The sequence below is a fragment of the Orcinus orca genome, chromosome 1, assembly GCF_937001465.1.
Source record: "Orcinus orca chromosome 1, mOrcOrc1.1, whole genome shotgun sequence".
NCBI classification, from domain to species: domain Eukaryota; kingdom Metazoa; phylum Chordata; class Mammalia; order Artiodactyla; family Delphinidae; genus Orcinus; species Orcinus orca.
Window position 1 is genome coordinate 52,594,139 of NC_064559.1, and position 15,499 is coordinate 52,609,637.

The 15,499-nt window shown below is 38.5% G+C and overlaps 1 protein-coding gene across 12 annotated transcripts in view; it reads right to left on the bottom strand.

Annotated features, from left to right (window-relative positions):
• RASAL2 (RAS protein activator like 2) overlaps positions 1-15,499 on the bottom strand; it is a 382,318-nt gene that overhangs the window by 57,607 nt on the left and 309,212 nt on the right. For all 12 annotated transcript variants that reach the window (XM_033428154.2, XM_033428151.2, XM_033428152.2 and 9 more), the window contains one exon: positions 1,939-2,048. In XM_033428154.2, coding sequence (XP_033284045.1) covers positions 1,939-2,048 — 110 coding nt within the window. The remainder of the gene's footprint in view (positions 1-1,938; positions 2,049-15,499) is intronic.

The window sequence follows — 15,499 nt, forward strand, 5'->3', positions numbered from 1 at the left end:
GCACTACTTCAAAGCATAACAAAAAGGACAAATAGCTCAACAGAAAATGGCAAAGGGATGAATAATCAAGTCATAGAAGAAGAAAACTTGTGAAAAGATGTTCAACTTAGTAGGCATTAGGTAACTACAAATTAAAACAAAGAAATGCTCCCCACCTGCCTTTTTTGTGAGAGGCAATATAGGATAAATTAAAAAATATGGACTCAAGAGCTAGAATTCTTGGATTGGAACCGCAGTACTGCCATCTTCTAAGCTGTGTGAACTTGTGCAATTTACTAATTTCTCTGTTTCAGTTTTCTCATCTTCAAAATGAGGTCATGACTGTAACTAGGGTTGTTGTGTTGATTAAATGACTTCATTTATGTAAAGTGCTTAGAACAGTGTATGGCACATAGTACATACTGTATATGTGTTTATTATTACTATTCATCCATCATACCGATAAAATGTAAATGGTTGTGTGAATGATAAAAGTAATTTTAAAAAATTGATGTACAGTTGATTTACAATGTGTTAATTTCTGCTGTACAACAAAGTGATTCAGTTATATATAGTTCCCTGTGCTATAGAGTAAAATCTAAGGGAAAAATATGAGAATAAAAGATCTTTTTTTAATGATTACCTTAAAACAAAAAGGTATAAAAGACATATTTAACAATACAATTACACTGCAAATTGAACATACTTGCAAATTTCACAGAACACCTCTAACGTGGTTCAGGGATAAGAAGAGCTGATAAAGCAGTAGCCTCTTATCAACTCAGTATGGGGGACAAGTTACTTCACATATAAAACGAGAGTAATTCTCTGCCTGGCAAATCTATAATCTGCCATTATAGAGATTATAATCTATATTTCTGTTTGTTATGCAGATAACTGGAAATAATGGACTTATTAACAAAAGTAAAAAAAAAACAAACATACACCCAAGTATAAATAAGAGTATAATTATGAAAGGCAGACATGAGTTTAAATCAAAGCTCTACTCTTAGCTGTGTGACCATGGGCAAGTTTCTCAATCTCTTTTGCCTTAGTTCCTTATCTGTAAAATGAGGATAATAATAGTATCTAGGGCTATATTACATAAGATACTACATTAAAAATACTTGGCACAGAGTAAGCACTCAATAAATACTGGTGATGGTGGTGATGTGTCAAGAAACAACAAGTACCATTTCCTAAATTTTGAACATTGTAGAGATGTGAAGTATTACAAATGTGTCCTAGCATACATTCAATCATTTTAGAGGGTTGTTATCCTTAGCAAGCCATGCATTTGAGGTTTGCTTAAGCTGGTAGTCCTAATTATTGAAATCCAGGCTTCCTTTTCATACATATCTTCTAGATGTGACTGCAAATTAATGAGGCTGAGTCCATATACTATACACAATGAACAATGCAGCAGTGAGGACCATGGACTCTTAGAGCCAAATTGCCCAAGTTTAAATACCATTTTTGCTATTTACTAAGCAGTATAACTTGGGCAATATTACTTAACTTCTCTGTTCCTCAGACTTGTCATCTATAAAATGGTGATAATATTAATATTTCTCTTACAGGGTTATTATTAAGATTAAACAAGAAAATGAATATAAAGCATTTAGTACAGTGCTCAAAAAATGTTAGCTATAGCCATCGTCATCCCTTATGGCCATCCTACAAAAGAAAGATACACCTCTGACCACTAGATCTTGATTCGACAGAAACAGCACAACCGATTCTTAAATTAGTTCTTAGGTATCCACACAGTCTCCAATATTGTAAGATTTTTAAACTGGTTGGATATTTAAGCCAATATTTTGTACCTTGCCTCAATATGAGCAAGACAAAAAAGTAAATTTTGTATCGGATCTTTCCAACTATCATTGATGCAAAGTTGATGAAGACCAAAATGCACTGTAAAATTTCTTTCTTTGTTTTAAGCAAGTGAACTCCTACCTGTCATCTGTATTGCGAAGGGAGGGAAGCCGAAAGCTCGTGTTTCGGTCAAGCTTTGATTGGCTTTTGGTCCTCTTGATGGAGCCTTTCAGGCGCTTGCTGAAGAACCCCTAGAATGAAAAGGCAGAAAGTGATGGGAAGAAGAATCAAAAGGGAACCTTGCTGTCTCCTAACTCATCTGCACTGCCTTTGCAAAAGATACTCAGATTCTTATAATGAAGACCAGAAACAGAATTCAGCTTTTAATTTTTTAATTTGTAAAATACAGCTGCTGGAAACTACCTGATAATGTGATAAAAAGTTTTTTCTTCTATGATAATTGGGAGAATTAAACTTTAAAAAAAATTATTTATTTATTTTAAAATATCTTTATTGAAGTATAATTGCCTTACAGTGTTGTGTTAGTTTCTGCTGTATAACAAAGTGAATCAGCTATATGTATACATATATCCCCATATCCCTTCCCTCTTGCGTCTCCCTCCCACCCTCCCTATCCCACCCCTCTAGGTAGTCACAAAGCACCAAGCTGCTTTCCCTGTGCTATGCAGCTGCTTCCCACTAGCTATCTATTTTACATTTGATGGTGTATATATGTCAAGAATTAAACTTTTTTTTTTTTTTTTTGCGGTACGCAGGCCTCTCACTGCTGTAGCCTCTCCCGCTGTGGAGCAAAGGCTCCAGATGCGCAGGCTCAGCGGCCATGGCTCACGGGCCCAGCCGATCCGCAGCATGTGGGATCCTCCCGGACCGGGGCACGAACCCGAGTCCCCTGCATCGGCAGGCGGACTCTCAACCACTGCGCCACCAGGGAAGTCCAAGAATTAAACTTTTAGATGGCACTTTATTTCTTAAACAGTTTCTATACTAGCTATGGTAAAGAAACTTCTAACTTCTAAGGTAATATGTTGGTGGTCTCAGCAGTGGCAAAATCTGATCTATGTCACCTTGGATATGGTACTTGTGAAGTTAAATTTTAAATGTAGTTTAACTATTTTAAAATGAAACAGGTATGTATCATGTATGAAACCAGTGAAGCACCCAGACTTCAGAAGAACAAAGTGCCTTATAGTTTTTAGCCCTGCTTACCTTCTGCCACTTCCACCAAACTATCTAGAGTGCCTTGTCTTCCTAGTCTTAGCACCTGGCAAACAATGGGCATTCAAAAAAGTTTGTTGAATAAAAGAATAAATGCAAGAATGAATTGGCAGTTCTACTGTTGGCAGATGAAAGGACATCTTACAGAAGTATATCAAAATGTCTTGACAAAAGACTATAATTCAAAGAAAAGTACTTTGATGTATGGAATTGACTCTAATCACCTTGTAATGAATATTAGCTTATAGAAGCTGTGTATAATAAATATTTCCATAAGGAAGGAAAAAAAAGACTAGGCCAATACCAGCACATCAAATCTGTTGTATTCTTTTAGTTACCATTAAAGCCCAATGTTTTGGGGTGAAGACTATATTAATCATGATAAGCTAGGTTATGCTTATCTAATAACTCCACAATCTTACTGGCACAAAATGTATTATGCGTCTATGAGCAGGTCAAATATGACGGGGACCTGGCACTATGCTGTCCTCACTCAGGGACTTAGGCTAAGGGAGGCTCCATCTTTGTGCTTCTATTAGTTGCTGCCTCAGGATAAAGGAAGTGTGGTAAATTTTGTACTTGCTCTTAAAGCTTCATGTCATTAGTGGTCTCATTTTATTGGACAAAAAAGTCACATGACCACACCTAACTTCAACAGGGAAAGAATGTACAATCCTATAATGTATCTAGAAAGAGATATTTGGTGAACAGTAGTGTGGACTACCACAGTGCTTTTCCATGCCAAGTAAACACACAAGCACTGCTAGAGAAAAAATGGAAACAAACTTATTTGAATCAGAAGTAGAGCTATTTAGCTGACTGAAGAAAAATGCTTATGTTATTTCTTGTACTTATAGCCCAAAGAATAAGGGTAAAAACTAGAAAATATCACATAGACATAATTCCTTAAGCTGTTCTTTATTCCCCAGGCTGTTTTTTATTGTAGGTGTATTGAGATTGATTGGAGGGAAAAAAAACAGGGCTATTTTTTAAAGTACTATATTTCTGGGCTTCCCTGGTGGTGCAGTGGTTGAGAGTCCGCCTGCCGATGCAGGGGACACGGGTTCGTGCCCCGGTCCAGGAAGATCCCACATGCTGCGGAGCGGCTAGGCCCGTGAGCCATGGCCGCTGAGCCTGCGTGTCTGGAGCCTGTGCTCCGCAACGGGAGAGGCCACAACAGTGACAGGCCCGCGTACCGGAAAAAAAAAAAAAAAAGTACTATATTTCTTAGAGACAGGCATTTGCCTGATCTCCTGTATAATCTTAGCATCATTAGAGAAAGTACTGTCATCTGTCCTCTAAGGCAAAGGCTTTATTTACTACTTTCTATGATTCAATCAAGATGAGTCACCACATTTCCTTGTAAATGTAGTCAGCAAACCAGACCTAAATTTATAGAATTCTATTAGGATCATTTATAGTTGGTTCAAAAACCACTGGCCTAAGTTGAGATTCAGCCTAAGGACCGTACCAAATACCATATATAAATACAGTTCTAACACACTACAGTTAAGCAGTTAATTGAGAATTTACTAGCAGATGTTCACTCATATAGTACTTTACCTTCCTGTGGTACTTACTGTATAATACTTCATATTTTAATCCATTTATTTATTATTTATTTTATGTGTATATGTTATAAAGCATTGTACTAGGTGTTGTAAGGGAAACAAAGATAAAACAAACACAAACTCTGCCCTCAAAGAGCCTGTAGTTTAATATAAGATTAGAAATAAATACAAATATAAATGACACAACATGTATTGGGAAGGTACATGCTCTTAATGCCTGGCATATTTAATCACAAAATAACACTATCATATTTCTTTGAATCTAGGACACCAGTGATTGTAAGTCACACCATTATTTTATGTATACAAAGAAAAAAGCAGCCAATTAAACTATAACACAATGCCTTACCACTTAAAATTTTTATTTTGTATTAAATAAGTTTTTTAAAGACTTACTTTGGCTGGTTTTGTCATATATCACAGTGTACACACAAAAAGAATATATACAAAATCAGTTAAGGTATCCCTAATGCATCTTCATTCTTCTGAACTATATTTTGACTCAGAGTACCTGTTGTTCATGTTTTTCCACAGAATACCATGATATATTCTTTCTTTCAAAAACGTTGATGACAAATGGCATATGATAAAAGAGTAATTTGAGGGAGACTGGTTCAAGATGGCGGAGTAGAAGGACATGCTCTCACTCCCTCTTGCGAGAGCACTGGAACCACAGCTAACTGCTGAACAATCATTGACAGGAAGACACTGGAACTGATCAAAAAAGATACCCCACATCCAAAGACAAAGGAGAAGCCACAGTGAGATGGTAGGAGGGGCGGAATAACAATAAAATCAAATCCCATAACTGCTGGGTCAGTGACTCACAAACTAGAGAACACTTATACCAGAAGTCCACCCACTGGAGTGAAGGTTCAGAGTCGCACGTCAGGCTTCCCAACCTGGGGGTCAGGCAACGGGAGGAAGAATTCCTAGAGAATCAGACTTTGAAGGCTAGCGGAATTTGATTGCAGGATTTCAACAGGATTGGGGGAAACAGAGACTCCACTCTTGGAGGGCACACACAAAGTAGTGTGTGCATCGGGAGCCAGGAGAAGGAGCCGTAGGAGAGTGAACCAGGCCTACCTGCTGGTGTTGGAGGGTCTCCTGCAGAGGTGGGGGGTGGCTGTGTCTCACTGTGAGGACAAGGACACTGGCAGCAGAAGTTCTGGGAAGTACTCCTTGGCGTGAGGGCTCCCACAGTCTGCCATTAGCCCCACCAAAGAGCCCGGGTAGGTCCCAGTGTTGCCCACCTCAGGCCAAACAACCAACAGGGAGGGAACCCAGCCCCACCATCAGGAGACAAGTGGATTAAAGTTTTACGGAGCTCTGCCCACCAGAGCAAGAGCCAGCTCTACCCACCACCAGTCCCTCCCATCAGGAAATGTGCATAAGCCCCTTAGATAGCCTAATCCACCAGAAGGCAGACAGCAGAAGCAAGAAGAATGACAATCCTGCAGCCTGTGGAACAAAAACCACATTCACAGAAAGATAGACAAGATGAAAAGGCAGAGGGGCTATGTACAAGATGAAAAGGCAGAGGGCTATGTACCAGATAAAGGAACAAGATAAAACCCCAGAAAAAGAACTAAATGAAGTGGAGATAGGCAACTTCCCAGAAAAAGAATTCAGAATAAAGATAGTGAAGATGATCCAGGACTTCAGAAAAAGAATGGAGGCAAAGGTTGAGAAGATGCAAGAAATGCTTAACAAAGAACTAGAAGAATTAACGAACAAACAAACAGAGATGAACAATACAATAACTGGAATGAAAACTACACTAGAAGGAATCAATAGCAGAATAATGGAGGCAGAAGAACGGATAAGAAAAGAAGACAGCCTAAGAAACCTCTGAGACAAAATTAAACACAACAACATTCGCATTATAGGGGTCCCAGAAGGAGAAGAGAGAAAGGACCAGAGAAAATATCTGAAGAGATTATAGGTGAAAATGTCCCTAACATGGGAAAGGAAATAGCCACCCAAGTCCAGGAAGCGCAGTGAGTCCCATACAGGATAAACCCAAGGAGAAACATGCCGAGACACATAGTAATCAAACTGGTAAAAATTAAAGACAAAGAAAAATTATTGAAAGCAGCAAGGGAAAAACGACAAATAACATACAAGGGAACTCCCATAAGATTAACAGCTGATTTCTCAGCAGAAACTCTACAAGCCAGAAGGGAGTGGCATGACATGTTTAAAGTGATGAAAGGGAAGAACCTACAACCAAGATTACTCTACCTGGCAAGGATCTCATTCAGATTTGATGGAGAAATCAAAAGCTTTACAGACAAGCAAAAGTTAAGAGAATTCAGCACCACCAAATGGTTTCATTTTCACCAAATGAAAAACGTCATGGAGGTAACAATACACAGGGTATACACTAAGTAGATTTAGTTTGGTGGGTAAATGATTAGTAGTAGTGAAAAATAAGATTGGAAAGGTGATTTGTCCTGCTATTCATGTATAATTATTGTTCCCTTTGGCCCTTAAACTTTTGAGGAAAGGTATAATGCTATATCTATCTTAACATCGACCACAGAGTCTAAAGCTTAATAAGTGCTCAGTAAATACCTCAGAAGTATATACATAAAATTATGGTTGTTTAAGGAATATAGATAAGGGAAAGTGTAAGACTGCCCTAAGTGGTCAGTGATATTTCATGGAGGTAGCAGAATCTACTACAAAATTCTGTTTTCATTTCCTTGATATAACTGAAACATGGTTTTCACCCGAGAAGACTGTTTAGCTTACAGCCCTATTTGATAGACATTTTCCATTCTCCCTAACCAATATTCAATGGTACTAGAAAGAGGAGCTGGGGTTTTCCTAGCTTATTACGACTGCTTCCAAACCTTTATTCCATAAAATAATGGTTTGGAGTAAAGCATATTCTTTGAGGTTCATATGACCTTGATTTAATACCCTTTATCACACTCTTTGCCGTTCTCATGTATTAATCTCTCTTTCACTTTCCTTTATTCATTAAGGACTTTAGCCCCCAGCTTACAATATTTCTCTGTCTCTTAGCTCCTAACACCATGCTAGTAAATAACTGCATAGTGATCCATCTAATATGCTAGCTTCACAATTCCTTAACTCCAATAACCTTTAACCTCCTCTCCAGCCACTCAGTCCTAGAACCACGCCCTAGATATTATCATTATTCAGATCCCTCACCTCAGACACCTTAGACAGTCATACTCTTCTTTCTGACTTTTCTTCTGGACCAGGTATGTCTTTCTCCAAATACATCTACTCTCCAACCTCACAGAAACCGCTAGTCTCTTGACCACCCCGTTTTTCTCCGTGACCCTGCTTTTCTCTCTATTCAACCAAGACTCCCGGACCAATTATCTGAAGCTATTTAATCACCAATAACCTCCATTCCCTTAATGATCAGCTATCCAAAATCAAAACTGAATCAATGTTTAAAATCTGGTCCCATGATCAGGCTGTCCAGGAAGATCACATAGCTGAATGGGCTGATGCCACTAAATATTCACTATCTCCAAGCTTGGCTTGGCTTTTACTATGCCTCTGCCTGGACCAACCATGCACTGAGCCTTCCAGCAACATTATTCCCTCTGGGAAGCCTCAGAGTATATGGTATGCCCTCTTTCCCACGGGCCCCTTCTAAGCAATTCCTTACATACAGGTCAGTATGCTCTGTACCATGAAGAGCCCTGGCTATAGCTGAGTGGACCGGGGTGGATACTCGACCTATAGGTACCTAAAAGTGGTCCTGGTAAGAGTTCTCCCTGTAGAATACGGTATCATCTGGTAGCTACTAACTTCTCTAGCCGACCCCTGACCATTCCCTGCTTCATGCTTTACATGCCAGCAAACCTAAAAGCCTCCAATTCTCTATAGTCATCATGAATCTATGCTACTGTTCATATTTCCTCCCTTTTTCCTGGTTAAGTTATCCTTTCAGACTCAGCTCAGGCATGATCTCTTCTAAGGTGTCTATTTTGGCATGTCCTGACCCTGCTCTAGATTAGGTGCCCCTCCTATGTGCTTCCAAGAATCTATAAATAGAGCCAGCCTTACATTTAGCACACTGCATTCCCACTGATGTGTCAACAGACTTCCCTGCTAAACTCTGAACTCCACAGGACAGGGACTAAACAATTTTTGCATCCCCAAGGCAGGGCTGATATCTGGCCTTTAGTAGGGGCTCAATATATGTTTGTAGAACTGAAATAAAATAGGCAGTGAAATGAATAAAAGCCATCATGGTGTTTCTGCTACAACTGCCACCACAGAAAGAACAGGGAACTCAATCAGGAAGTGTGGCTTCAAATCCTGGCTCCAATTTCTCCTAGCTGAATGACCTTGGATAAGTCACAGCTTCTAAGTTTCAGATTGCTTATCTGTAAAATGAGGATTAAAAAATCCTCTTCCTAAGGCCATCCCAAAGAATAAGATAACTGAATGCAAAAGTAGTTTTAAAATAATGGAAAAAGGGTACCTATAAGTATTAATTGAATATAAATCTAGGATGAGAGACTACTGAACAGGCTAGGTGAAATCATGAGTCTTTCCTCCTAGAAACTACCACAACAAAGGAAGGGAAGGAAACTAGAAAAAAATTCCACAATATCTGGGATTTGGGGCTATTTTGTTCTGTGACGTATGCCAGTGCCTATAAATGATACTTGGTATATCCTAAATGTTCAATAAACATTTGTTGGCTGAGTGAATTTACTGAAGGCTTCCTGGCTATCAAGCACTGGCCAGGTGCTTTCCAATATGTGATACCATTTAATCCATGTAACAACTCCGCAAAGCAGGTATTCAGTAACTTGCTCGAGGTAACACAGTTAATAGGTGAGCAGTTAGAATTTAAACCCAATATATTGCTAGTACTTAAAAAGTTTCATTTGTGCATATATTTATTTGCCAGATACTTGAGGCACTTGAGATAATCAGTGAACAACCAAAAATCTTTGCTTTCATTATTCTTATATACCAGTGGAAGGAGACAGACGATAAACAAAGAACAAAATAAGTTAGCAAAAGACAAGCACTGTAGAAAAACAGAGCTGTGTAAAGAGGGTTGGGAATACAAAGTGGTCACGGTAGACCTTATGGAGAAGGATTATATTGAGTAAAGAAGAGGAGGTGAGTTAGCCTTGAGTTAGCAGATGCTGGAAGGGAAAAGCATTCTAGGCAACAGGACTAGGCTCAGCAAAGGCTTTAAGGCAAAAGTATGCCTAGTGTGATCAAGAAAGAGCCAAGAAGTCAGTGTGGCTGGAATGGAGAAAGCAGTAGGAAGGGTTGTGGGAAATGAGGTCAGAGAGGTAGCAGGCTGGTGTTGGTCCCGGTACTGGGGTAGGGGGTACAGTGTGCAGATCCTGTAGGCCACAGTAAGGACCTCACCTTTCACTCTGACTTCTAAGGAAATAACAATGAGAGACAAGACCATTCCAAGCAGTCATAAATAAATAAGCATTTGCTTTTCTGAGAGAAATACTTTTTACCTATGAAAATTTAATGTAATTTTGAGCAAGAATGCACAATATATGAAGAGTTCATTTTCTTCATCAACTATATATCAATAGCAGAGATACAGAGAAGCTATCTGACTTTTCCCGAGTCACACAGCTGCTAAGTCGCAAAGTAAAACTTCAAGTTCAGGCAGTCTGACTCTGGAATGCTTGCTTTTTAACCATCATACTGTACTAATTCTCCACATTCTAATTTCTCTTCAAATATTCTAGGCACTATAATATAATGCATTTCCCCCATGTGTACTATACTTAATTTCTATACACATCTTATTATAGAATTATATACCACAAAGAGGCAAAAATGCAGTATAACATTTCAAAAATATGAGAGAAAAAAGGAAAACAAACCAAAAACCCCACTAATGTGACATGTGACTTAGAAAAATTTGCTCCTAAGGCTCCTATCTCTATAATTAAACTAGAGTAAAATTGAAATCCTTTTGAAATTACTTTTATATGTAACTGATTCTGTGGTCACTGAGAAGAAAAACCCAAATATAAAATTTAAAAATAGATGGATGCCAATTAGGAAAATGTTTCTCTCTCTTTCACAAAAAGTTATGATATCTCTGTCTTATGTTAATTTGAAGGGTAAATGATGCTCCTATAAATGTACCCTAAAAATCCTGTATCATAAATTGAAACAAAGGAGAAGACCACAAATAAACTTGATTTCACCCTTCTGATACCAACCTAATCTGAAAGAACACAAATAAAACCCTCCAAACAAATCCTACTTCATACAATTCTCCTTTGGATTGCTGCTGCTACCATCTACAATTCTTAAAAATAATAAAAAGCGTATCATTTTAAACAACTATATCATCATAGCAATTGATACAACTAAAATGACTTACTTTAAGTAGTTGGTACTCACTATTTTTGGTCAAAATAAGGCTTAAAATTAGCAACTGCCAGTGAAAGATAAAAAGCCAAATGGTGTCTTTCTCTAGAGCTTGGTAAATATTAAGATAATAATAAAAGTTGTTCACCACCTGCAAATTGGAGTAACCCCTGAAGGCTGAACTTGGCTATCAGGGCATGATCGGTAACTGAAATAAGACTGCTGCTATGCAACTGCTCTCAGAAGCCTCAGTGGTGGTAATCAGAGACACTGACTTGCCAGCATCCTAGTGCTGCTGCTGTTCCCTTAAGACATGGAGAAGAGGCAGAGAAACATGTCATCACCTTTCACACAAAAACACAGTGATGTGCAACAGAAACCTGCTTTAATCCTGTTTGAGACTTTTCCATATCAGTGACCACACAAGGGATTAAACAATTTTAGGTGATTAAGTAATTTTAATAGCAGTTCCTTAAAATGTCATATGACTCACATTAAGAAAATGCCACCTTGTCAACTAGAAAGAACCCAGGTGAGAATTGTTTTTAATCTTGCTTTTTAAGTTATAGTTTAATTACTAACTTAACCTGTGTATTTTGCATATTTTAGCAGTTCATATTATTATGGATTGTAATTACCTGAGAAGAAGGGCTGGGCCATATATAAATTATTCCCTCCCTTGTTTTCTTAATATAACTTAGGAACATATAGATGTTTGATAAATGCTAAAATCTAATTGTAGAAAACAAGGAAAAAGGAAAAGGAAGGGTAACTGAAAATGTCAAACTCTACTTTTCAGTTATCATATTTTACCTAGTTTATCTTCCAGTTATTGGAAGTCTAAACAGAAGGGGAAACTCTAGGTAACAAGAATAATAACAAAACCACAAACAGTTACAAAGTGCTTTATACTTAATAAGCAGTTTCAATGTGAGTAATTTCTCCTCTAGTGGGGCTTTTTGATTTTTTGTTTTGTTTATGTTTGTTTGCAAATTTAAGCATCACAGGGGAAAAGAAAAGGTTCTATCATAAATTACAATTGTTTTTCTAGCCCAGGGCTGATGAATCAGACTCTTTGATATGAAGCAGTGATCTCCATTTTTAGAAGCATCCAATGATTTTTTTGTTAAATGAAGTGGAACTTTTATTATGAAACTCTTAAACATACAAAAGCACATAAGTTAATACAGTAAACATACACCCGTTAATCAGATCTAAACAATGCTAACATATTGATATTATGTTATATTAAAATGTAAAAGTAAAATATGTATATTATATGATATAACATATGTTATCTTGTTATATATAACATCATAATATAACTTACTGATATGCTGATTTACTAGGGGACCAAACAGACGATATTAAGCATGCCTCTTCTATCCCTAATGATATTCGTTGTCTTAAAGATTCATTTTCACTTGATAGAACACTGTTATGCCAGATTTCCTTTGATTATTTTCTTGTTAAAATTTTTTAAACTTTTTATTTTCAACTTTTATATATTATGTTTCAAATATATCTTTTCTATTAAAAAATTAGGTTCATTGAAGTATACTTTATAAAAGGAAAAATTCACTATTTTTCCTTTCCTATTTTAGGTGTATAGCTTGATGAGTTTTGACAAACGTATACTACCAGAATTGAGATATAGAACATTTCTATCACTCAAAAAATTTATTCGTTGGGCTTCCCTTGTGGAGCAGTGGTTAATAAACCACCTGCCAATGCAGGGGACATGGGTTTGAGCCCTGGTCTGGGAAGATCCCACATGCCGCGGAGCAACTAAGCCCGTGCACCACAACTACTGAGCCTGTGCTCTAGAGTCCATGAGCCACAACTACTGAGCCTGTGTGCCACAACTACTGAAGCCCACGCACCACAAATACTGAAGCCCATGCGCCTAGAGCCTGTGCTCTGCAACAAGAGAAGCCAACTCAATGAGAAGCCTGCGCACCACAACAAAGAGTAGCCCCTGCTCACCGCAACTAGAGAAAGCCCGTGCACAGCAACGAAGATCCAATGCAGCCATAAATAAATAAATAAATAAATAAATAAATAAATAAATAAATAAATAAAATTTACTCATGCCCCTTTATAGTCAATCCCTTCCTCCTCCCTCAGCCCCTAAAAACCACTAATCTGCTTCCATATAAATGGAATTATGCAGTAGGGAGTCTTCTTTCACTTAGCATACTGTTTTTGAAATTTATCCATGTTGGTGCATGTATCAGTAGTTGGTTCCTTTTTATTCCACTGTATGGATGTACCAAAATTGGTTTATCCGTTCCCAACTGATGGACTTTTGGGATGTTTCCAGTTTGTATCTATTAAGAATAAATCTGCTAAAATTTTTTGTGAACAAGTCTGTACTTTTAACATGAGTTAAAAGCCTAGTTGGAAATTCACAAAGGAATACCAGGAAAGAAATGGCAACTAACATTAAGATGTTAATGAGGTGAGTGGGGGAGACATCTTGAGAAGGGAAGGAATCTCTGATATTTTTTCCTTTACATTTGGAAAAATAGTACAGAGAGTTTTCCTTTGCCCAGCTTTGTCTAACATTAACATCGTATGTAACCATAGTATAATTATGAAAACTAGGAATGAACATAGGTACCATACTTGATACAGGCTGGGACCTGGGACCTGGGACCCTTTGCTGTAGTGCTTGCACCTGGACAAACGTCTCCTCCAGCAACAAAATACAAAGGAACTAAAAATAACTGTGTACATGCGCAGTTGGGGAAAATTATGAACAAGATACAAAAAGACCAAAAACCCAAATGCCACTTCTGAGGAGCTGGGAGCAAAAGTGCCCTGCACACAGCACCACCAAAGGAGTGGGCAGACCACCTAAGCCACCCCTCCAGCCTGACCCGACCCCTGTACCCACTCCTACCCTCATCCCATATAAGGAATCAGCTCGCCTCCCCCTAGGGAGCAAGCAAGGGAACCTGTTGTTTGTTTTCCCTCCCTCCTGCTGCAGAAGGGGCCCCCATAAACCACTGCCTGAATTTCTTGTCTGGCCTCTTACCAATTTCTATTAATTAAGGAGGCCAAGAACCCTGGTGGGTAACATACTGACTGAAATTACAGACTTAATTCTAATTTCACCAGTTTTATCACTGGCAGTTTTCTATTGCCACTGTAAAAAATTACCACAAACATGGTGGCTTAAACAGTACAAATTTATTATCTTATAGTTCTGTAGGTCAGAAGTCCAACACAGGTCTCATCTGGCTAAAATCAAGGTGTCAGCAGGGCTGTATTCCTTTCTGAAGGCTCTATGGGATAATGCGTTCTTTGCCTTTCCCAGCTTCTAAAGGCCACTCACATTCCTTGGCTCATGGTTCCTTCCCTTCCTCCATCTTCAAAGCCAGTAATATTGCATCTCTCTGAAAGGTTCTCAATTTCTAAGGTCTCATGTGACTATAATGAACCCACCTGGATAATCTAGGATATTCTTCCCACCTTGAGGTCTTTAGTCTTAATCACATCCGCAACAGTCTCTTTTGCTATGTATGACTACATATTCATAGATTCTGCATATTAGGATGTGTACATCTTTGGTTTGTTTGTTTTTTTTGCGGTACGCGGGCCTCTCACTGTTGTGGCCTCTCCCATTGAGGAGCACAGGCTCCGGACGCGCAAGCTCAGCGGCCATGGCTCACGGGCCCAGCCGCTCCGCGGCATGTGGGATCTTCCCGGACCGGGGCACGAACCCGTGTCCTCTGCATCGGCAGGCGGACTCTCAACCACTGCGCCACCAGGGAAGCCCAGGATGTGTACATCTTTGAAAGGCCATTACTCTACCTTGCATACGTAGTTGATGTAGTTAATTTCTTATGAGTGGGCATTTAGGTTGTTTCCAGTATTTTGCAATTAAAAACAATGCTGCAAGGAATACCTTGTATGTATGTATTTTCATACTGATGGAGGTTGTATTTTGAAGGTAGACAGCTAAAAGTGGGATTGCTGGGTGGAAAGGTAAATGCATGCGTAGCTTTGCCAAAATCCCCTCTAGAAAGGCTGTACCAGTTTGCATTCTTATCAACAATGTATGAGAGTGTCTGTTTCCCATAACCTTGCCAACTTAATTTGTCATAGTCTAGAGTTTTTGCTAGCCTAAAAGGTGAGGCAGTATCTCTATGTTGTTTTAATTTGCATTTCTCTGGTTATAAGTGACTATGAACATTGTTTTTATACGTTCAGAACAATTTTTATAGTTTTTGAGCATTACCTATTCATATCTTTTTTTCAATTTTTCTATTGGGTTTTTGGTCATTTGTCCTTCATTTTTATTTTTTTTAATTTTTAAAAATTTATTTTATTTATTTTTATTTTTGGCTGCTTTGGGCCTTCATTGCTGTGCATGAGCTTTCTCTGGTTGTGGCGAGCGGGGGCTACTCTTCATTGTGGTGCGCAGACTTCTCATTGCAGTGGCTTCTCTTATTGCAGAGCACGGGCTCTAGGGCGTGGGCTTCAGTAGTTGTGGCACGCGGGCTCAGCAGTTGTGGCTTGCGAGC